The sequence below is a fragment of the Pyrgilauda ruficollis genome, unplaced genomic scaffold (assembly GCF_017590135.1).
Source record: "Pyrgilauda ruficollis isolate IOZ18807 unplaced genomic scaffold, ASM1759013v1 scaffold273, whole genome shotgun sequence".
NCBI lineage: Eukaryota > Metazoa > Chordata > Aves > Passeriformes > Passeridae > Pyrgilauda > Pyrgilauda ruficollis.
The window spans coordinates 221,538-243,455 of record NW_024524078.1 but is presented as its reverse complement, the minus strand read 5'-3'; the positions used below and the strand labels follow the sequence as shown (position 1 = coordinate 243,455).

The following is a 21,918-nucleotide window of genomic DNA, read 5'->3' as shown; positions in this document are numbered from 1 at the left end:
CAAACTCCGAGGTCATTTGGGAGAAGGATGTTTAATTCAGCTGCAATTTCATTCCCTGCCTTCTGCTCCATCCGCTGGAATGATGAATCCCATCCGTGACCAGGCAGAGCAGAGCCCCCTCCGCTACCCAAAAAGCTGGAAATTCAGTTTCGATGTGACTGCAGGAGCAAATCCCAGCCACAGCCAGGACTTTGCGGTGCTCGGGGCTCCCATTGTTGTGTTTAAAGGCGGCGATGATTTCTGGGGGCTGCGGGGCTCCTCACCTCCCCCGAGGGATGCAGAGCCAGGCTGGGCTTGGCATCCTTTCCTTTTCCAGATCCCGCAATCAGAGCCTGATTCGGGCTTTGAGAACCGCAGCTAAGTGAGACGTTGACCTTGAATTTGTTCCCCCTGCGAGGTGAATCTGGCCCGGAAAACGCCGATTTTGGAGCACAAAGCTGCCGTGAATTTCGTGGATTTCGCTGCTGTGTTGGCGTGCGCGTGATAAACGCGTTTAACGACGGAGCTCCGGGATCAGAGGCTTCAGAGGAGCTCGGAAAATCTCCGATGATTATCTGGTTTAATTCGGGAATGCGAAATTGGACTTTGCAGGGGCGCAGCTGCTCTGCCAGCCCATCTGCAGGGCTCCTATTGATCATTATTGGTGCGAAGGCAGCACCTGTTGGAATTCAAACCAGGCATTTTTCACTCTCACACATCAAACCCACAGCCAGGCCCGGCTGCAGAGCCCAATCCCAGCAAAAAAAAAAAAAAAAAAAAAAAAAAAAAAAAGAGAATTTTTTCAACTCAGAGCACCCACAGGCAGGTTCAGTCTGGTAGGAATCAAGTTTTTAATTCCTAGTCCCTTTTTTTTTGCTCTCAAAAACTTCAATTTTCTCCAGATGGAATTAAAGCTGCTTTCAAGTGGCAGAGGGCAGGGATAAGATGGGATTTTGGGAAGGAATTCCTCCCTGTGAGGCTGGTGGGATGGAATTCCCAGGGAATCCGTGGCTGCTCCATCCCTGGCAGTGTCCCAGGCCAGGTTGGAACAGCCCGGGATGGTGGGAGGTGTCCCATGGGATGGGATTTAGGGCAGATCCACATCCTGGAAGTGCCCCCTGCTCCCCCTGAGCCCCCGGCAGTGGATCCAGCTTCTCCCGGGTAATTAAAAGGATAATTATCCCCTGTCCAGACCATTTCCCTTACTTATATATAGCCCGTGGAAGGATTAAAGTTGATTAAACACAGATGCTGCTGGTGGAGAGCTGCTCCAGTCCCAGATGGAGCGAGGAAGGGGGAGCAAAGGGAGGAGACATTTAATGGAATATTCTGCAAACGCAGGAGAAAGAGCGGCTGAGAAAAAGCTGATCCTGACAGAACCAGAGGGGGAAATGTTATTTGGAATTATTTCCCGGTGTTTTCCTGCACGGGGAATTTGCTAAGCGAGGTCTGAGGGGTGTGTAGAGATATTTATATATAAATAAACCCCGCGTCCTGTGCACAACAATCAGCGCAAAGCTGTGGCAGTCCGGGCCTGAAGGAGGAGGAGGAAACTTTGCAGGAGAGAAAGAAACTCATTCCCCACGGCTCTGAAAGACTTTTATTTAACCAGCGTGAAAACGAAGCCAAAGCAAAGCAATTTCCTCCTTCCCCAAACCTCCCAAAGTCCCCACAAATAAGGACCTGATGGATCCTGAAGGCATCAGAGGCGAAAGGGATGGAAATCGCCCTTTCTTTCAGCGGGTAATTGCCTGCACTCCGGCTGAGGAGGAACGGTGCCTTTTCTAATTTGCAGCGCTCGCAGTCTTGGAATGCTTTGAAATGTCGCTTTTTTGGAAATGTCGCCTTTTTTTTTTTTTTTTTTTTTTTTTTTTTTTTTTTTTTTTCCTCGCCGTTCCCCGGCCCGGCAGAATGCTGAGGTGGGATTTTCTGTGCCCGTAAACAGGATGTGTTTTATCGCCCTGGCAGCAGCTCCGAGCGCCGCACAAAGGAGCGGAGCGAGGATCGGGGCTGGAGAGGGGGACAAAAGCCGCGCAGGTTGGATTTGGGATTTTGGACGCGGCAGGGGAAGGAAGAATGGGAGCGCTGGTGTGGAATGAGGTCTGTGAGCACCTGAGAAGGTGCGGGAAGTGCAGAGAGGCTGGTTTTAAACAGCTGAGGGCTGACAAAGAGCTGTGTTCACTGGGAATTGATTGCCTTTGCTCCTTTTCCTCAGGAAAGTTCCCCAGAGGAGCCGGGAGCGCCCTCCTGGCCCGGGGACGCTTCTTGGGGTGCGTTTGGTGAGGTGGAGCTGCGGCGGGAGCATTGCAGTCCCTCCCCCGCGACCCCGCAGTTCCTGCCCCTCCTGGGCTGGGGGCTCCTTAAAATCCACCTGGCAGCGAGGTGAGGGCCGGGAATGCAGCTGGGAATAACGGGAATTTCTGGCTCTCAGCACCAGGAATGCAGCTGGGAATAATGGGAATTCCTGGCTCTCCCTGCCAGGAATGCAGTTGGGAATAATGGGAATTCCCGGCTCTGTCACCACCAGGAATGCAGCTGGGAATAACGGGAATTCCCGGCTCTGTCTACCACCAGGAATTCTTCTCCACGAGGATTCCCTCCTGCAGGACTTGCCCTTGCCAGGAAAAACCCGGAGTTTTCTCCCAGGTTGCTCAAATGCGGTGTGAAATTCAGAATCACAGAATTCCAGCCTGGGTTGGGTGGGAAGGACCTTACATCCCATCCAGTGCCACCCAGGGACACCTCCCGCTGTCCCGGGGGGCTCCAGCCTGGCCCTGGGCACTGCCAGGATCCAGGGGCAGCCACAGCTGCTCTGGGAATTCCAACCCAGCCAGGAATTCCTTCTCAAAATCCCATCCATCCCTGCCCTCTGGCACTTTAAATCTGTGGGGTCACTCTGTCCCTCCTGGGTCACTCTGTCCCCTTTCAGGTCATCCTGTCCTGCTTTGTCACCCTGTCCTCTCTTTGTCACTCTGTCCCCTTTCAGGTCATCCTGTCCCTGCTGGGTCACCCTGTCCTCTCTTTGTCACTCTGTCCCTGCTTTGTCATTCTGTCCCCTGCTGGGTCACCCTGTCCCGTCTCAGGTCACCCTGTGCTGCTTTGTCACCCTGCCCCATCTCAGGTCACCCTCTCCCTGCTGGGTCACTCTGTCCCTACTGGGTCACCCTGTCCCCTCTTTGTCACCTTGTCCCCTCTCAGGTCACCCTATTCCTCTCAGGTCACTCTGACCCCTCTTGGGTCACTCTGCCCCTGCTTTGTCACCCTGTCCCCTCTTTGTCACCCTGTCCCCTCTCAGGTCACCCTGTCCCTGCTTTGTCACCCTGCCCCTGCCAGCCGGGCGGTGCAGGTGACAAAAACTCCAAATTCTCCTCTCCAGTTCTGTGCTGGGATTATCGCTGCCCCCCGGGGCCGAGCGTCACCGCGCTTGTTGTCACTGCGTTTGTTGTCACCACCTTGTTTGTTGTCACAGGAACGGTGGCAGAGCTCTTGTCCTGCCAGCCTCATCTCCCTCTGCCGCGCTGCTCCTCCTCCCCAAAAACATCTCTGTGCTCCCAGAGAGCGCGACAGGACGAGCAAGGGCATCGCCTGGAGCCCTCGGGACAGGGGAGCAGCACAGGCTGCGAGGGGCTGCAGGGAAATCCGGGGAAAAGGAAACCTGGGAGAATGGAAACCCGGGAAAATGGAGATCCGGGAAAATGGAGATTTGGGGAAAATGGAAATCAGGGAAAATGGAAACCTGGGAAAATGGAAATCCAGGAAAAAGGAGATTCAGGAAAATGGAAAAAAGGAAACCTGGGAGAATGGAAACCTGGGAAAATGGAGATTTGGGAAAAAATGGAGATTTGGGAAAAATGGAGATTTGGGGAAAATGGAAATCAGGGAAAATGGAAACCTGGGAAAATGGAAATCCAGGAAAAAGGAGATTCAGGAAAATGGAGATTCAGGAAAATGGAGATTCAGGAAAATGGAGATTTGGGGAAAATGGAGATTTGGGGAAATTTAAATCTGGGAAAATTGAGATTCAGGGAAAATGGAAATCAGGGAAAATGGAAATCAGGGAAAATAGAAATCAGGGAAAAATGGAAATTCCTTCCCGTGGGGAGGGGGAGGGAGGGGATGGAGCCCATTCCTGCCCCAGCTGCCGCTCTGGGCCGGCTGAGAGGAGCAGCTCCCAACCACTGGCAGGATTTGGAAGCAGGTGGTGGCTCGGCTCCAGCCGGGAATGGCTCTCCCTGCTCCTCTGGAATGACCTCTCCTGGTTATCCCAGGGGAGCTGGAAGGAAAATCCCCATCCCCCGCTCAGCCCCGACTGCCACGCCCTGCACAGAGCGTGGGGATGCGGCAGCGGCTGTGCCTGGGGTGGGGACCAGGAGGGGACAGCAGGATCCATGGATGGGGATCAGCAGGATCCATGGATCCCCAGGAATCTCAGGGAACAGCAGGATCCAGGAGGGAAGGGAAGGGAAGGGAAGGGAAGGGAAGGGAAGGGAAGGGAAGGGAAGGGGAGCCCTTCTGCTTTAGCTGAAGGCAGAACAGGAACAGACTGCTCTCTCCTTCCCTAAACAAACCCATCTGCAACACTTCCAATTTCAATCCAAATAATCTCTGGGCTTTGGGATCCGGCAGCAAACCAGCTCAGGGTCCGTAATCCCAGAGCCTGATGTTTGGGGGTGCTGGGATTTGGAGCTAATTAATTCAGCCACCTGTAATTTCTGCTCAGATGTGCTGTCTGCCTTTTCCTTGGATGTATCGCATGGTTTGGAAGGCTGCAGACAGAGCTGGCCTGAGTCCCAGTCCCTCTGTGCAGCTTTTTTCCCCCGTAATCTTCCCCTTTTTTTGTTTATTCAAGCTTTTCCTTGTTCCTTCTCCTTTTCTCCCACCTCCCTCCTGCTGCTCTCTCCCTCTTCTGGGTCCTTGCTCAGAAAAAAGCCCAGTAACAACAGAAAAAATCCGACATTTAATGAGTGGTTCAGCTTCTCCTGGATGGAATGGCCTTTTCCCTTCAGGGCTGGCCTCAGGATGATGCTCCCAGCGCTGTCCCCGTGTCCCTGGCTGGTTTTATCTCAGCACAAAAGCTCCAGTGTTCTGTCAGGAACAAGGCTCCAGGTGATAAATATTGCAGGATTTAGAAAGCCCAGGAGTCCTGTCCTGATTTCCATCCCTTGGCAGGGAAAGGATGGGAGAAGAATGAAAAGATAATTAGTTTGGGGGTTGGAGAAATTAACTGGAAAAGGTTAATCCATTCTTTTTAAGACTCAGGGAAAACTTGGCTGGAGCTGGGCGGGCTGGAAGGTTCTGGAGGCTGAGATGTGGCCACAGGACTTTCTGCTCCTTATTCCCTGTGGGAATAAACCCCTCCAACAGCTAAAGCTGGAATGGGATTTCCCACAGCTGTAGAGCCTGGAGCTGGCCTTTGCCAGAGCTGTGGCCATCCCTGGGGCCAGGAGAACCCAAATCTGCAGATATTCCATGAAATCCATCAATCCCCTACTCCTGTCCTTGGGGCAGGAGAACCCAATCCCATGGATTTTCCATGAACCCAAATCTGAGGGATGAATGATGGATTTTCCATTAAATCCATTGTTTCCCTGTTCCCATCCCTGGTTCCAGGAGAACCCAATCCCACAGATATTCCATGAAATCCATCATTTCCCTGTTCTGTGTGCTGTGATGTGTTCCTAGAGCTGTCCATGCCCATCCCAGGGGTCAGAAGAACCCAAATCTGAGGATTTTCCATGAAATCCATAATTTCCCTGTTCTGTGTGCCATGATGAGCTCCCAGAACTGTCTGTGACCATCCCTGGTTTCAGGAGAACCCAAATCTGAGGATTTTCCATTAAATACATAATTTCCCTGTTCTGTGTGTTGTGCTAAGTTCCCAGAGTAGTTCATGGCCATCCCTGGGGGCAGGAGATCCCAAATCTATGGATTTTCCATGAAATCCGTCACTCCCCTATTCCCATCCCTGGTTTCAGGAGAACCCAAATCTGTGCATATTCAATGAAGTCCATCATTCCCCTGTTCCAAACCCTGGGGTCGGGAGAACCCAGTCCCACAGATATTCCATGAAATCCATCATTCCCCTGGTCTCTGTGCTGTGATGAGCTCCCAGAGCTGTCAGTGGCCATCCCTGGTTTCAGGAGAACCCAAATCTGTGGATTTTCCATGAAATCCATTGTTTCCCTGTTCCAAACCCTGGTTTCAGGAGAACCCAATCCCATGGATATTCCATGAACCCAAATCTGAGGATTTTCCATGAAATCCATCATTCCCCTATTCCCATCCCTGGTTTCAGGAGAACCCAATCCCATGGATATTCCATGAACCCAAATCTGAGGATTTTCCATGAAATCCATCATTCCCCTATTCCCATCCCTGGTTTCAGGAGAACCCAATCCCATGGATATTCCATGAACCCAAATCCGAGGATTTTCCATGAAATCCGTCGTTTCCCTGTTCCCATCCCTGGGGCAGGAGCTGCTCCAAGGAGTCCAGGGCACATCCCAGGAGCTTTGGGAGCTCTGCTGTGTCGGGCTCTGTCTGGAGCAGCTCCATCAGGAGGCTGCACTTAATTAAAGCTGCCAAACGAAGCAATTAGCCAGGGCTGGGAACTTCCTGCAGCCCCAGCTGAGCGGAAGAGCAGCTTCCCAATCTCCCCGTTTATCTGGTGGTGGATCCACAGCCATCAGCTCCAATCATCCTCCCGACTTTGATGGGTTCATTTGGAAACCACCCAGACGACAATGGAATGGTTTCACTTTTAATTTCATTTATTTTGCCTCCCCTTCCCTCTCAGCGCTGCTCCTGGTCTCAGAGGCTGCAGGGTGGGCACCGAGGCTGGGAAAAGGGCAGGGGGATGATTTGTGGCGTTTTTCAGGTGAGTCCCAGCTAATGCACATTACAGCATCTCTTGCTTGCAGAGATTTTCTTTTCCTGGTAAACCTGTCTGATTGAATCTTCTTTTAATCCTCAAAGTTTTCTCTTGCCAAGGCATCCTGTTATCAAATCTCTTATGCTAACCAGGTCCAAAGTCCATCGTCTGTCTCGTGTCCCAGTATCCCAATATCTCAACAATTATGGATTTCTGGCTGCGTGGGAACTCCCTCAGCAATATTTCCTGGGATGTCAGCGGCTTCTCCGTGAAATATCCGACACCTCCCCTGCTGTAAATCCGCCTGGTGGCACGGGGGGAGCTGCTCTGATTTACACCAGCCCATGATCCAGCCTTCATCCATTATCATGGCCCGAAATTAATCAACCAGAGGAGTTTGGGATGCTGGGATGGTTTGCTGGGAGTGTTTATCCAAGCCAGACAACTTCCAGAAACTCGGGGAGAGGAAAACATTGGGCCGAGGCGAGGATGAGTAATTGAGGCTGGGGATGGGAAGGTGTAATTACAATTAGCTGCACAAGAGCGTTAATCACGGCAATAATTACACGTCAGCGCTTTCCAAAAGGAAGGAGAACGGTGATGAAGTGCCCAAGTGGGTGACAAAACCCAGCAGGGGAGGGGCAGGAGGGGAACAGAGGCCAAATCCTGGATATTTCCCGTTGCTTCCAAGGAGAGCAGAGGGTGGGTCAGGCCTGAGCTCTGTCCGGGCGGGTGCAGCCGGTTTTTCCAGCAGGAAATCGGGATTTGGGCTCCCAGCACTTGGATTTCTCAGCTTTGCTAGGCTGGGCCGCCTCTGTTTGCAGCAGGGTTAAGCTCGGGCCTGGAGCCACGTCCCCTCCCAGGACTCTGCAGCCACACGAAGCTTTTTTGTCCCACGAAGAAGGCAGACCCCGGTTTTAGGGGACTTTTGTGCAGCACAAGCCTCGGCTCCCCTGGGCTGCTCCGGGGGCTCACTGGGAGTTTGGCTTCAGTGCTTTTTGCTTTTACAGGAAATTTTTATTCCAGCTGGGGCTGGGTGCAGCACCTGTGGCAGACCCAGCTGTGACCCTGAGTAACCCCTGAGTTACCCTTGAGTTACCCCTGAGTTATCTCCAAGTTACCCCGAGTAACCCTGAGTAACCCCTGAGTGACCCCTGAGTAACCATCTCTGAGTTACCCCTGAGTTACCCCTGAGTGATCCCTGAGTTATCCCTGAGTAACCCCTGAGTGATCCTTGTGTTATCTCTGAGTTACCACGACTAACCCCCAAGTTACCCCTGAGTTATCCCTGAGTTACCCCTGAGTAACCCCTTTGTTACCCCCAAGTTATCCCTGACTTATCCTTGAGTTACCCCTCAGTTATCCCTGGGTTATGTCCGAGTTACCCATGAGAAATCCCTGAGTAACATCTGAGTTATCCCTGAGTAACCCCTGAGTAACATCTGAGTTATCCTTGTGTTGTCTCTGAGTTGCCCCTGAGTTACCCCCGAGTTACCCCTGAGTTACTCTTGAGTTATCTGTGAGTTATCCCTGAGTAACCTCCAAGTTACCCCTGTGTTATCCCTGAGGGATCCCTGAGTTTCCCCTGAGTTTCCCCTGAGTTTCCCCTGAGTTATCCCTGAGTTATGTCCGAGTTACCCCCGAGTTATCCCTGAGTTATGCTTAGTTTCCCCTGAGTTATCCCTGAGTTATGTCCAAGTTACCCCTGAGTATCCCCTGAGTTATCCCTGAGCAACCTCCAAGTTACCCCTGAGTTATCCCTGAGTTATATCCAAGTTACCCCTGAGTATCCCCTGAGTAACCCCCGAGTTACCCCCGAGTTACCCCCAAGTTATTCCTGAGTTATGCTTGAGTTTCCCCTGAGTTATCCCTGAGTTATATCCAAGTTACCCCTGAGTATCCCCTGAGTAACCCCCGAGTTACCCCCGAGTTACCCCAAGCTCTCTCAGGTTCCAGGGCAGGCAGGGTCCTGTAATTTATCTTGCATGAAATGAGCCCGTCTGAAGGGCCTGGAAAAGCCAAGCCATTAATTCAGAATCGCTCCTGGAGTCTGCAGAGCTGCAATTCCATTCTGCAGATCCGCTGCTGTAAAAGTTATGGGATTTTAATGCCCTTTTTTTATTATTCTTTTATTTTTATTTTGTCCTGCTGCAGTCACAGCTCTGGCTGCCCCTGAAAGCAGCTTCACCTCAGCAGTCACCTGTGAACAATTGAATAAGTTTGCAGAGTGTAAATCCTCGTCTTTAAACTCATTAAAGCGTACCCAGCCTCTCCAGGAGCCATCTGACAAACTCTCCTGAGCAGCAAAGTCGTGTTTATTACGATTATTATTACTATTATTATTTTTCTCTCGGCTCCATCTGCAATATAAACACCATTACCTTTTAATTATCTGTTTGAAGAGGAGATTTGAGAGTGAATCCCACAGGAACCTGGCTGGAATAACAATGGGAATGTCCCTGGAGGGGAGAGGGAGGCACCCAGATGTGACAGGGTGAAGGTCAGGGCCATAAATCCCACGGAAGTGGGGCTGGAAGCTGAGGGATCCCCCCTCCAGGAGGGGTTTTCCAGCTTTATCCGCAGTTAGGGGAAGGAAGGGGCTGGCCGAGGTTGTTTGTATGGTTTTGGTGAAGGATGAGAAAGGTGATTTATGCATGACCAGAGCAGCCTCCAGTGGCTGCATCCGTGAACTTTTCCAGCTGCGCTTCCATCCCATCCCGTCCATCCCATGGATCCTGTCTATCCCACTAATCCCATCCCATCCATCCCATCCATCCATCCCACTGATCCCATCCCATGGATCCCATCCCACTGATCCCGATCCCATCATAAATCCCATCCCATGGATCCCATCCCACAGATCCCAATCCCATCCCAAATCCCACGGATCCCAATCCTATACCATGGATCCCAATCCTGTCATAAATCCCATCCAATGGATCCCACCCCACAGATCCCAATCCCATCCCATGGATCCCAATCCCATGGATCCCACCCCACAGATCCCAATCCCATCCCCTGGATCCCAGTCCCATCCCAAATCCCCTGGATCCCAGTCCCATCCCAAATCCCATGGATCCCATCCCATCAGTGGCACTCCAGCCCCATGGACCTGGCCGTGCAGGAAGGTCAGCCCAGACACGGGTGGGGGCTCCTTCCCAAAGGAACCGGCCTGGAAAATCCCTGCACAGGGGAGGAACTCCCAGGATTTGGGGAAATTTAGGATATTTCCTTACCTTCCTGTTGAAGTTATGAGGGTGTTCCCCATCCCATCCATCCATCCCATCCCATCCATCCCATCCCATCCCATCCCATCCCATCCCATCCCATCGAGCAGAGGGTGCCTCTCCTTCGGTGGCCCCAGGCACAATTTTAGGTTTTATTTCTTTACATTATCAATTAAAAAAAAGTTTAAAAAATATTCTAAAACTCTTATTATAATTTTTATTGCTCTTTCTTTTAATCACTATTAATAGATTTTTCTTTATACCCTTTTAAAGTTTTAAACCTACTTTACCTTTCTCCTAATCCTACCTCACAGCACAAAGCACACTAATAATTACTAAAACCCACCACGCTCATTAATACACCACCCAAAACTCCCTCAGAATCAACAAAATCTCAAATTAACAAACCAAAACCCCCACACAAAATTAATATTTCCACCCAATTTCAAACTAAAACGGCCACACCATCAGATGTGAAATTTCATTATGCGAGGAGCACTCCCTGCCTTTGCTGGGCGCTCCTGGCTGCCTCACAAAGCAATCCCGGCTTTATCACTGGAACAAAACCAGAATTAGCACTAATCCCAGGCCTAAATGACCTCGAGTTCCCTGCAGGCAGCGTGCTGCCAAAACATTTATCCACCTCATTTTCTTCGTCTAGTTTTTTGTTGGTTTTTTTTGTTTTGTTTTGTTTTGGTTTTGGGGTTTTGTTGTTATTGCTGTTGTTTTGTTTTTTGGTGGTGGTGGTTTTTTGTTTGTTTGTTTGGGGTTGTTTTTGTTTGGTTTTTTGTCTGTTTTTTTGTTTTGTTTTAGGGTTTTCTGTTGTTATTGTTGTTTTTTTTGTTTTGTTTTAGGGTTTTCTGTTGTTATTGTTGGTTTTTTTTGTTTTGTTTTAGGGTTTTCTGTTGTTATTGTTGTTGGTTTTTTGTTGTTGTTATTGGGGTTTTTCTGTTGTTGGTGGGGTTTGTTTATTTGGGTTTGTTGTTGTTGGGGGTTTTTTTGTGTTTGTTTTTGTTTTGTTTTGTTTTTTTTTAAATCCAGATTTAACCTTCTGTGCCAGGCCTCGCATCCTCTTCTGTTCACAAACTTTTCTTTTCCAAAACTGTTGGGAATGGAATTCCCCGGGGCAGGGCAGGGCAGGGCAGCTGCTGCCACAGCGGAGCTCCAGCCAGAGCCCAGGGATTCCCTCCCGGTGCTGGTTTTTGTGGCCAGTGTGAAAAACACCAATCACTTGTTTTTAAAAATTTTAAAAGTTTAATAGTAATAAAATGGTTATAAAAATAGTAATATAATTAGAGTAACGTTTTTTTTGTTTTGTTTTAGGGTTTTCTGTTGTTATTGTTGGTTTTTTTTGTTTTGTTTTAGGGTTTTCTGTTGTTATTGTTGGTTTTTTTTGTTTTGTTTTAGGGTTTTCTGTTGTTATTGTTGTTGGTTTTCTGTTGTTGTTATTGGGGTTTTTCTGTTGTTGGTGGGGTTTTGTTTGTTTGTTTGGGTTTGTTGTTGTTGGGGTTTTTTTTTGTGTTTGTTTTTGTTTTGTTTTAAGCTTTTTTAAATCCAGATTTAACCTTCTGTGCCAGGCCTCGCATCCTCTTCTGTTCACAAACTTTTCTTTTCCAAAACTGTTGGGAATGGAATTCCCCGGGGCAGGGCAGGGCAGGGCAGCTGCTGCCACAGCGGAGCTCCAGCCAGAGCCCAGGGATTCCCTCCCGGTGCTGGTTTTTGTGGCCAGTGTGAAAAACACCAATCACTTGTTTTTAAAAATTTTAAAAGTTTAATAGTAATAAAATGGTTATAAAAATAGTAATATAATTAGAGTAACAAAAGTTTGGACAATTAGGATTTAGGACAATATGAAATAAAAACAAAAGTCTGGGTACCTCTTTGTAGGCAAAATGAGCCCAAAAAAGGACACACGGGGGATTTGGGGCCGGATTTGGGGGATTGAGGGGGGAATGGGGCAGGAAAAGGGGGATTTTGGGTGGCAAAGGTTAACAGAGGATTAACCCTTAAAAGCAATAACCTGTTGCATGTTCATACCCCTCATGCATGATGCATAAATTCCATTCCAACAAAGGATTCTGTCTGGTCAGTGCCAACTTCTTCCTCTTAATTCCAACCTGAGCAAGGCAGGAAGAAGTTCGTTTCTTCTGATAATGGGGCAATAAATTCTTTTTCTCTGAAAGATTCAGGCGTCCTGTGGCTGCTCTCTGGTGTGAGAACCTCATTCCCCTCTTAAAAAAATTACCCCACATATCATAGTTTCTATTTTACCATTACGTTATAACCCAAAACTATATTTAACACGCTAGTTAAGAAAATTAATACAGCGTAACTTTCTAACATGACACATATAATATTCATTTTAATATTTGCGAAAAGCCAATCACAAAACACGCATTTTCCACAGCCAGGCAGAAGTGAAAACTCAGTTTTTCTGCAGGTTATGGAAAACCAACCCCATTTCCCAGGGTTCAGGGGGGGTTTTCCCAACCTGGAGCATCCCAGAGCTGCAAATCCCCATGGGCTCGGTGAGGACAGAGAAGCAGCCCCAGCCAGGACCTCCCTGCTCAATCCCTCAGGGATAATCCGGGGTTAAATCCGGGATTAAATCCGGGATTAAATCCGGGGTTAAATCCTGGGATAAACACAGGCTCGGCTGCACACAGCCAGGAGGAATTCCTGGTTTGCCTGGGAAGAAAAAGTATAAAAAAAATACCAAAAAAAACCCCATTGCCTGGGAAGGAAAAACACAAAAAATAATTTTAAAAATACAAAAAATAATCGCCTTGGAAGGAAAAATATATTTTAAAAAATACAGAAAAAATACCAAAACGCATCTCCTGGCGACGGCTGGGAGGGAAATCACTTCCAGCAGAATCTGGAATCTCCTGCTGTCCGTTCGCTCCCGTGGCTCCGGGGGGATGCGGAGGAGCCCGGCGGAGGATTTGGGGACGCTGTCGCTGTCGCGGGGCCCCGGGCGCTCCGCGGTGTCCCCTCCGCGCCCAGCCCGCCACAAACAACGCTGCCTCTGGCCATGTCATGCCTTAAAATAGCTGCTGCTCCATCCGCCTCCCGCCGCCGCGGCAGCGAGACATGGCCGCCCGCCGCTGATCCCGCCGAGCCCCGGCTCCCGGCCCTCGCCCAGGTACGCTCGGCTCGGCTGAACCCTCCCCGCGGCTCCCGGGGCGGCCCCGAGGCGCGGAGCCCCGGCAGGGATCGCTCCTGCAGCCCGCGGGAGGAATCCTGCGTCCAAGGGGGTATTCCTGCACCCCACGGGATTATTCCTGTACCCTACGGGATCATTCCTGCGTCCTGCACCCTCCCTGCACCCCGCAGGATCATCCCTGCACCCTACGGAGTCATCCCTGCATCCTGCACCCCACGGGATTATCCCTGCACCCCACGGGATCATTCCTGCACCCCACGGGATTACCCCTGGATTATCCCTGCACCCCACGGGATTATCTCTGCATCACTCACCTCTCCCTGCACCCCACGGGATGATTCCTGCACCCCGCAGGTCCATCCCCCCCATCCCACGGCTCCATCCCCCCATCCCCCGGGATCATCCCCCCATCCTCCAGGTAAATCCCCCATCCCATGGGACCATCTCCCCATCCCCAGAACCATTCCCTCCCTCTCCCAGGACCATCCCCCATCCCCCAGGATCATCCCCCCATCCCACGGCTCCATCCCCCCCCCATTCCCCAGCTCCATCCCCCGCTCCCAGCCGGGCACAAGTGCCGGGGAGCAGGGGGCGACCCCCGCCTCTGCCCCCCGCCCTGCCCGGGAGGTGCCGGGGGCCGCTCCCCGCTCCGGCCGGGGGGCAGAGCCTCTCCCGACCCTCGGGGGCTGCCGGGGCTCGGGGCCCGGCTGGCAGCCCGGGCTGGGTGGGGATGGCTGTTTTCCCAGCCAGCTGTGGCGATGGGAGCGCTGGAATTCCGCCGCTCCAGCCCTCCCCACGATCCAGCCGCTGCCTCCGGCGCTGGGGACGCGCGGCCGCGCTGCCACCAAGGTCACACAAGGTTCCGGGAGCTCGGCCCTGCCCGGAGCCTGTCCCGGCCCGAATTCCCAGCCTGGAGAAGCCCAGGCTGGGTCACAGCAGGAGGAGCCGGCCCTGGGGTGACACCTGGGCAGGGCTGGCACACCGCGGGTGCCAGGCAGGGGCTGAGCGGGGAAGGGACATGGGGACATCCCTGCGTCTCCCTGGGCTCCCTCCGAGCTCCCCCCTGCCCTTGCCGCGTTTTCCTCTGCGTTGCCAAGACATGGCTGGAGGCTCTGGGGGCTCCTTCCTCCTCCTCGCCTGGCTGGAACCCCGGGAATGTCACAGAGAAGGGACCGAGGAGGTCCCGGGAATGTCACAGAGAATGGACCGAGGAGGTCCCGGGAATGTCACAGAGAATGGACCGAGGAGGTCCCGGGAATGTCACAGAGTGGGGACCGAGGTGTCGTCGCTTCCCCCAGCCCAGCCGGGCAGCGCTGCGAGGGGAGGCTCAGCTCCCGGGCAGCTCCAGGGCAGCAGCAGCGAGATGAGAAGGAGAATTTCTCATTTCTCCTCCTGAGGGAGGGGCAGCAGCGAAGGGAGCCCCCAAAGGCCGCTCTGACCTCATCTGGCAGCGGGAACTGCCCGGGCTGGCAGGGTCCTTGCAGATGTGTGACAGCAGCGGATGATGCAGGTCCTGGAGCAGGGCCGTGCCCTGCAGGAGCTGCTGGCTCAAAGCAGCTTGCTCATGCCTGCAGTTAACTCTTCCCACCCCAGAGCAGCCCCGGGTGCTGCCGAGCAGCTGCAGGGCCCCTGGAGGGTTAATCCTGCCCGCCCTCCCCGCAGGGATGTGTGCCGGGGCCAGGCTGCCTGGTGCCATGTGGAATCCTCCACCTGTTCGGGGCTTTTCCTGCCCGGTCCTGGTGCCGTGCCCAGGCCTGGCCGCCTTTCCTCGCCTCCCTCCCAGCGCGGGTTGGCAGCGCCAGCCCCGAGCTGGCACCGTCCCCTGGCAGCAGAGCCACGGGAGGGGCTCCTGGGCAGGGCAGCTCCTGCCAAGGTGGCCTCAGCCCCTCCATCCCCCCATTCCCCAGCTCCATCCCCCCCCCTATCCCACGGCTCCAACCCCCACTCCCCAGCTCCATCCCCCGCTCCCAGCCGGGCACAAGTGCCGGGGAGCAGGGGGCGACCCCCGCCTCTGCCCCCCGCCCTGCCCGGGAGGTGCCGGGGGCCGCTCCCCGCTCCGGCCGGGGGGCAGAGCCTCTCCCGACCCTCGGGGGCTGCCGGGGCTCGGGGCCCGGCTGGCAGCCCGGGCTGGGTGGGGATGGCTGTTTTCCCAGCCAGCTGTGGCGATGGGAGCGCTGGAATTCCGCCGCTCCAGCCCTCCCCACGATCCAGCCGCTGCCTCCGGCGCTGGGGACGCGCGGCCGCGCTGCCACCAAGGTCACACAAGGTTCCGGGAGCTCGGCCCTGCCCGGAGCCTGTCCCGGCCCGAATTCCCAGCCTGGAGAAGCCCAGGCTGGGTCACAGCAGGAGGAGCCGGCCCTGGGGTGACACCTGGGCAGGGCTGGCACACCGCGGGTGCCAGGCAGGGGCTGAGCGGGGAAGGGACATGGGGACATCCCTGCGTCTCCCTGGGCTCCCTCCGAGCTCCCCCCTGCCCTTGCCGCGTTTTCCTCTGCGTTGCCAAGACATGGCTGGAGGCTCTGGGGGCTCCTTCCTCCTCCTCGCCTGGCTGGAACCCCGGGAATGTCACAGAGAAGGGACCGAGGAGGTCCCGGGAATGTCACAGAGAATGGACCGAGGAGGTCCCGGGAATGTCACAGAGTGGGGACCGAGGTGTCGTCGCTTCCCCCAGCCCAGCCGGGCAGCGCTGCGAGGGGAGGCTCAGCTCCCGGGCAGCTCCAGGGCAGCAGCAGCGAGATGAGAAGGAGAATTTCTCATTTCTCCTCCTGAGGGAGGGGCAGCAGCGAAGGGAGCCCCCAAAGGCCGCTCTGACCTCATCTGGCAGCGGGAACTGCCCGGGCTGGCAGGGTCCTTGCAGATGTGTGACAGCAGCGGATGATGCAGGTCCTGGAGCAGGGCCGTGCCCTGCAGGAGCTGCTGGCTCAAAGCAGCTTGCTCATGCCTGCAGTTAACTCTTCCCACCCCAGAGCAGCCCCGGGTGCTGCCGAGCAGCTGCAGGGCCCCTGGAGGGTTAATCCTGCCCGCCCTCCCCGCAGGGATGTGTGCCGGGGCCAGGCTGCCTGGTGCCATGTGGAATCCTCCACCTGTTCGGGGCTTTTCCTGCCCGGTCCTGGTGCCGTGCCCAGGCCTGGCCGCCTTTCCTCGCCTCCCTCCCAGCGCGGGTTGGCAGCGCCAGCCCCGAGCTGGCACCGTCCCCTGGCAGCAGAGCCACGGGAGGGGCTCCTGGGCAGGGCAGCTCCTGCCAAGGTGGCCTCAGCCCAAAGCCGTGGGGCTGGAGAGATGCTGGGCCTGTGGAGGCTCTGGCAGCTGGAAGTTCTCCCCAGCCCTGGCAGCTGGAAGTTCTCCCCAGCAGTTTTCCTTCTTGGAAGTCTGAGAAATGTTACTCGTTTTCAAAAGATTTAAAAAGGTTTATTAAAACCTTAGCAAAAACACAGCAGAAGACTGGATAGAGAAAATATTACAGCGCTGGGAGCAGGGGATTTTTCCCACCATGCACTCCTCCACACAGTGGAGGTTTTGCCTTTTAACCCTTTAACCCCTCCCAAAGTTCTGCCCAGTGGTGGAGGTCACTTCATTAAACATTGACTGGAGCTCAGCTGTTGCCATGGTAACGAGCCAACGCTCCCAAATATCCCAAACCCAGGCCACCCCATAATAACCACTCAAGGGAGGTAAAACACAATTATAAATCTATAAAACTTCCCCTAACACATCCATGACATTTGCCCTTTAACTGTGAGACTCAGCCATGGCATTGCTCATCTGTCACAGCAGGGATGTAGGGGATGCTCTGGGTGGGTGACCTGGCATCAGCAGGGTGGGACCTGCCTGCCCTGGGCCAACAGGGATCGAGTGAGAGGTCCCAGATCACAGCACCACACAATCCCAAAATCCCTGAGGCTGGAAAAGCCCTCCAGGATCATCGAGTCCAAGCTGTGCCCTTGTCCCCAGCCCCGTGCCACCTCCAGTTGTTCCTTGGTGACTCCAGCACCCCCCTGGGCAGTTTCCAGTCCTGAGCCCCCTTTCCATTCAGAAATTCCTGCTGAATCCACCCTGAGCCTGCCCTGGCCCAGTCTGAGGCCGTTCCCTCTCCTCCTGTCCCTATTCCCTTGGATAAGATCCCAGATCCCCCCGGCTGTCCCCTCCTGTCAGGAGCTGTGCAGAGCCACAAGGTTCCCCCTGAGCCTCCGTTTCTCCAGGCTGAGCCCCTTCCCAGCTCCCTCAGCCCCTCCTGGTGCTCCAGCCCCATTCCCTGGACACCCCCAGCCCCTCACAGGGGGGTTTCTCCTGACGGCCTCTCCTCTGCTCCCCGACAGGACCGTGGGTGGCAGCAGCAGCAGAAGTGACCCCCAGGCCCCCGTCCGGCCTCCCCGTCCCCACAGGCATGCCTTGTGGGGCTGGGCAGCGCCCATGGCTTTCCTGTCCAGGCTCTACAGGAGCAGCAGCAGGTCCCCGAGCCGCGCCCCGCGGGACGAGCGCGGGAGCCACCCCATCCTCAGCGTCTTCGAGCTGGAGCGGCTGCTCTACACCGGCAAAACCGCCTGCAACCACGCCGACGAGGTGTGGCCAGGCCTCTACCTGGGAGACCAGTAAGTGTGGCTGAAGGGATATGTGGAATAACAGAATCCACACCCTGATGTAGTTATGGAGTGGGGATGTGTGTCAGCGCCTGGCACAGGCGAGGTGGCTCTGTGAGAACTTGTGCCCCAAGCTTCGGGTTGTGTTCGAGGGTGCCAGGATGAGGGAAGAGATGAGAACCTTGACTCCGTGTTTCATTATATTATATTATATTATATTATATTACATTACATTACATTACATTACATTACATTACATTACATTACATTATATTATATTATATTACATTGCTATACTAAAACTATACTAAAAATAATAGAAAGAAAGGATGTCCCTCCCTGCTGTCCCTGAAGAGATTTCAATGGGACAAAGAAGGAGGTGGCAGAGCTGTACAGGGAGGTCACAGGTCATGGAGCCAGGGCAATGAGATCTCCATAAAACCCAAGAATCATAAAAATCCGCCAAGATTTTGCATCCAGCTCCCTCAGCCAGAAACATTTATCCAGAACAGCTTTTTCGGTGTTCTGGGACACTCGTGGTGCTCTGAGGTGTCCCTCCCTGCTGTCCCTGCAGAGATTTAGCTGGGACGAAGGAGGAAGGAGGTGGCAGAGCTGTGCAGGGAGGGTGTCCATGGAGCCAGGGCCGTGAGATGTCCATAAAACCCAAGAATCTCTAAAATCCGCCAAGATTTTGCATCCAGCTCCCTCAGCCAGAAACATTTATCCAGGACAGCCTTTCCGGTGTTCTGGGACACTCGTGGTGCTCTGAGGTGTCCCCTCCCTGCTGTCCCTGCAGAGACATCGCGTCCAACCGGCGGGAGCTGCTGCAGCTGCGCATCACCCACGTGCTGAACGCCTCGCACTGCCGCTGGCGCGGCGGCGCCGACTACTACGAGGGCACGGGCATCCGCTACCTGGGCATCGAGGCCCACGACTCCCCCTCCTTCGACATGAGCCCCTACTTCTACCCCGCCGCTGACTTCATCCACCAGGCCCTCAACGAAGGTCCCGGGGCGAGGGAAGGGGGAGGAGAGGGAGAAGGGGTGGGGGGGAGCGGCCCTGGGAAGGTGGGGAGATGGGGTGGTGGGCTGGTGGTGGTTGTTGTTAAGGATCCTGGGAAACAAAGGTGTTTTGAGGCTGGGATGGTGTCCCCTGGATGGGATCACCCTGATGGTGTCTCCTCATGGGATGACCTCAATGGTGTCCCCTGGATGGGATCACCCCAATGGTGTCTCCTCATGGGATCACCCCAATGGTGTCTCCTCATGGGATGACTCCAATGGTGTGCCCTCATGGGATCACCTTGATGGTGTCCCCTGGATGGGATCACCTCGATGGTGTCTCCTCATGGGATCACCCCAATGGTGTCTCCTCATGGGATGACTCCAATGGTGTGCCCTCATGGGACGACCTCGATGGTGTCCCCTGGATGGGATCACTTTGATGGTGTCTCCTCATGGGATAATCCTGATGGTGTCCTCTCCACAGGATCATCTTGATGGTGTCCCCTGGATGGGATCACCTCGATGGTGTCTCCTCATGGGATCACCTGGATGGTGTCTCTTCATGGAATAATCCCAATTGTGTCTCCTCATGGGATGACCCCAATGGTGTACCCTCATGGGACAACCTCGATGGTGTCCCCTGGATGGGATCACCTCGATGGTGTCTCCTCATGGGATAATCCCAATGGTGTCTCCTTGTGGGATCACCCCAACGGTATCTCCTCATGGGATCACCCTGATGGTGTCTCCTGATGGGATGACCTCGATGGTGTCCCCTGATGGCATCACCCCAATGGTGTCTCCTCATGGGATAATCCTGATGGTGTCCCCTCCACAGGATCATCTTGATGGTGTCTCTTCATGGAATAATCCCAATGCTATCTCCTCATGGGATGACCCCAATGGTGTCTCCTGGATGGGATCACCTCAGTGGTGTCCCCTCATGGCACCACCCCCTCCCCAGAGGCGCAGGCTGGATGAGAGCACTGTCCCCTCAGGTCACAGCCCCGGCCTGTGTCCTGAGCACTGCTGGGCCTGTTCTGTCCCTTTTGGGCTATCGGGACACTCTGACACCCTTTGCCACGAGGGTGACCTCAGTTCCTCACAGCCCTCACCCCCCACCAGCTGCTGCCCACCTGCACCACGGCTCCGGGTGCTCCAGGGCACAGCTGGGTGCTCAGTAGGATTTTTGGGCTGAAAACGTGGGATTTTTGTGCTGAAAATGTGGGATTTTTGGCCTGATTTTTGGGCTGAAAATGTGGGATTTTTGGCCTGATTTTTGGGCTGAAAACGTGGGATTTTCCTGGCTCTGCCGTGACGCAGCTGCCGTGTCCCCCCAGGGAGGATCCTTGTGCACTGTGCCGTCGGGGTCAGCAGGTCGGCCACCCTGGTCCTCGCCTACCTCATGATCCGCCACCACATGCCCCTGGTCGAAGCCATAAAGACGGTCAAGGACCACCGCGGGATCATCCCCAACCGCGGCTTCCTGCGCCAGCTGGTGGCCCTGGACAACGCCCTGCGGCTCAAGAGGAGCTCCTGAGGGGCTGGCACTGTGTGAGCTCTGCCTGTGGGTCCCCCACAGCCCCCCCAGCTCAGGGGGTCCCCCCGTGGTCCAGCCCAGACCCTCCACCTGCAGTTCTGCCATGGCCTCCTTCCCAGCCCGCTCGCTCCCAGACGCCTCCGGAGGGACTCGGCCCCACCTCGCCGGCTGCTCCATCCCCGTGGCCTCCAGGGAGCCTTCAAGGCTTTGTTGTCCCCCCTGGCATTTGTGTCCCTCGCTGCCAGGACGGCTCTGTGTGTCCCCTGTCGTGCTGCCGTGTGTTTGTGGTGATGTCAGGTGTGGTGTGTGGGCTCAGGCCAGCTCCTGCCGCGGTGTTTGGGTGTTCTCCGTGCCTCGTGCCGCCCTGTGAAAATAAAGGCAGAGCTAAGGAACAGCCTGGACACGCCTCGTGGGCCTGGGGACAGCTCAGGGTGGCATCTGGCATGGGACTGGGGGACAGAGCATCACCTGAGTGCTCGGGCTGAAGATGGACCTGAGTGCCCCCAAATTCTGAGTGCAGGGATCAAAGCTGAGACCCTGCTCAGTGCCCAAACCTGAGACCCTGCCCAAAGCTGAGACCCTGCTCAGTGCCCAAACCTGAGACCCTGCTCAGTGCCCAAACCTGAGACCCTGCCCAGAGCTGAGACCCGAGACAGTGCCCAAACCTGAGACCCTGCTCAGTGCCCAAACCTGAGACCCTGCTCAGTGCCCAAACCTGAGACCCTGCACAAAGCTGAGACCCTGCTCAGTGCCCAAACCTGAGACCCTGCCCAGTGCCCAAACCTGAGACCCTGCTCAGTGCCCAAACCTGAGACCCTGCTCAGTGCCCAAAGCTGAGACCCTGCCCAAAGCTGAGATCCTGCCCAAACCTGAGATCCTGCCCAGTGCCCAAACCTGAGATCCTGCTCAGGGCCTGTCCTGGGGTCGCCCCCTCTTTTTCCCAGCAGTGTGACAAAGGGGGGCTCCTGGTAGGAGGCAGAGCTGGGCTGGCAGTGCCAGTGTCACCCAGCAGGGCTGGCAGTGCCAGTGTCACCCAACAGGGCTGACAGTGCCAGTGTCACCCAGCAGGGCTGGCAGTGCCAGTGTCACCCAACAGGGCTGACAGTGCCAGTGTCACCCAGCAGGGCTGGCAGTCCCTGTGTCCCCCAGCAGGGCTGGCAGTGCCAGTGTCACCATCCAGCACGAGGTGGCCGTGCCAGTGTCCCAAAGGCAGCTCCCAGTGCCCCCCCCGGCTGTGACAAACACTCCCAGGAGCAGCAGGGCTGAGGCAGGAGGGTGCCAAGGTCGGGAAGGGGTGTCCTGGTGGCGCGGGTGGCCCCGGCCCTGGCGGCTGCCAGCCCTCATTGTCCTCCCGCTCCCGTTATAGCTCCATTCTTCCCGAGCTTCCGGAGAGCCCCCGGAGCAGCGCTGGGCTGCAGCTGGGCCCTGCGGGGATCCTGGAAAAGGGGGGGACAGGGAGCTGGGGCCATGCTGGGATCATGGAAAAGGGGGGACAGGGAGCTGGGGCCCTGCTGGGATTGTGGAAAAGGGGGGACAGGGAGCTGGGATAATGGA

The 21,918-nt window shown here is 54.9% G+C and overlaps 1 protein-coding gene across 1 annotated transcript; it reads left to right on the top strand.

Moving 5' to 3' along the window:
• The first annotated feature begins 13,111 nt into the window (after positions 1-13,111).
• On the top strand, positions 13,112-20,758 carry DUSP26 (dual specificity phosphatase 26). The gene is made up of 4 exons (XM_041471694.1): positions 13,112-13,222; positions 17,560-17,832; positions 18,617-18,825; positions 20,165-20,758. The coding sequence occupies exons 2-4, from the start codon at positions 17,654-17,656 to the stop codon at positions 20,362-20,364; spliced, it is 588 nt and encodes a 195-aa protein (XP_041327628.1). The 5' UTR covers positions 13,112-13,222; positions 17,560-17,653; the 3' UTR covers positions 20,365-20,758.
• The last annotated feature ends 1,160 nt before the right edge of the window (positions 20,759-21,918 follow it).

Coding starts and splice junctions, on each gene's coding strand:
- DUSP26 (XM_041471694.1), top strand. CDS start 17,654: ATGGCTTTCCTGTCCAGGCTCTACAGGAGCAGCAGCAGGTCCCCGAGC. Junction 17,833..18,616: donor GGCCTCTACCTGGGAGACCA/GTAAGTGTGGCT, acceptor CTGTCCCTGCAG/AGACATCGCGTCCAACCGGC. Junction 18,826..20,164: donor CCACCAGGCCCTCAACGAAG/GTCCCGGGGCGA, acceptor GTGTCCCCCCAG/GGAGGATCCTTGTGCACTGT.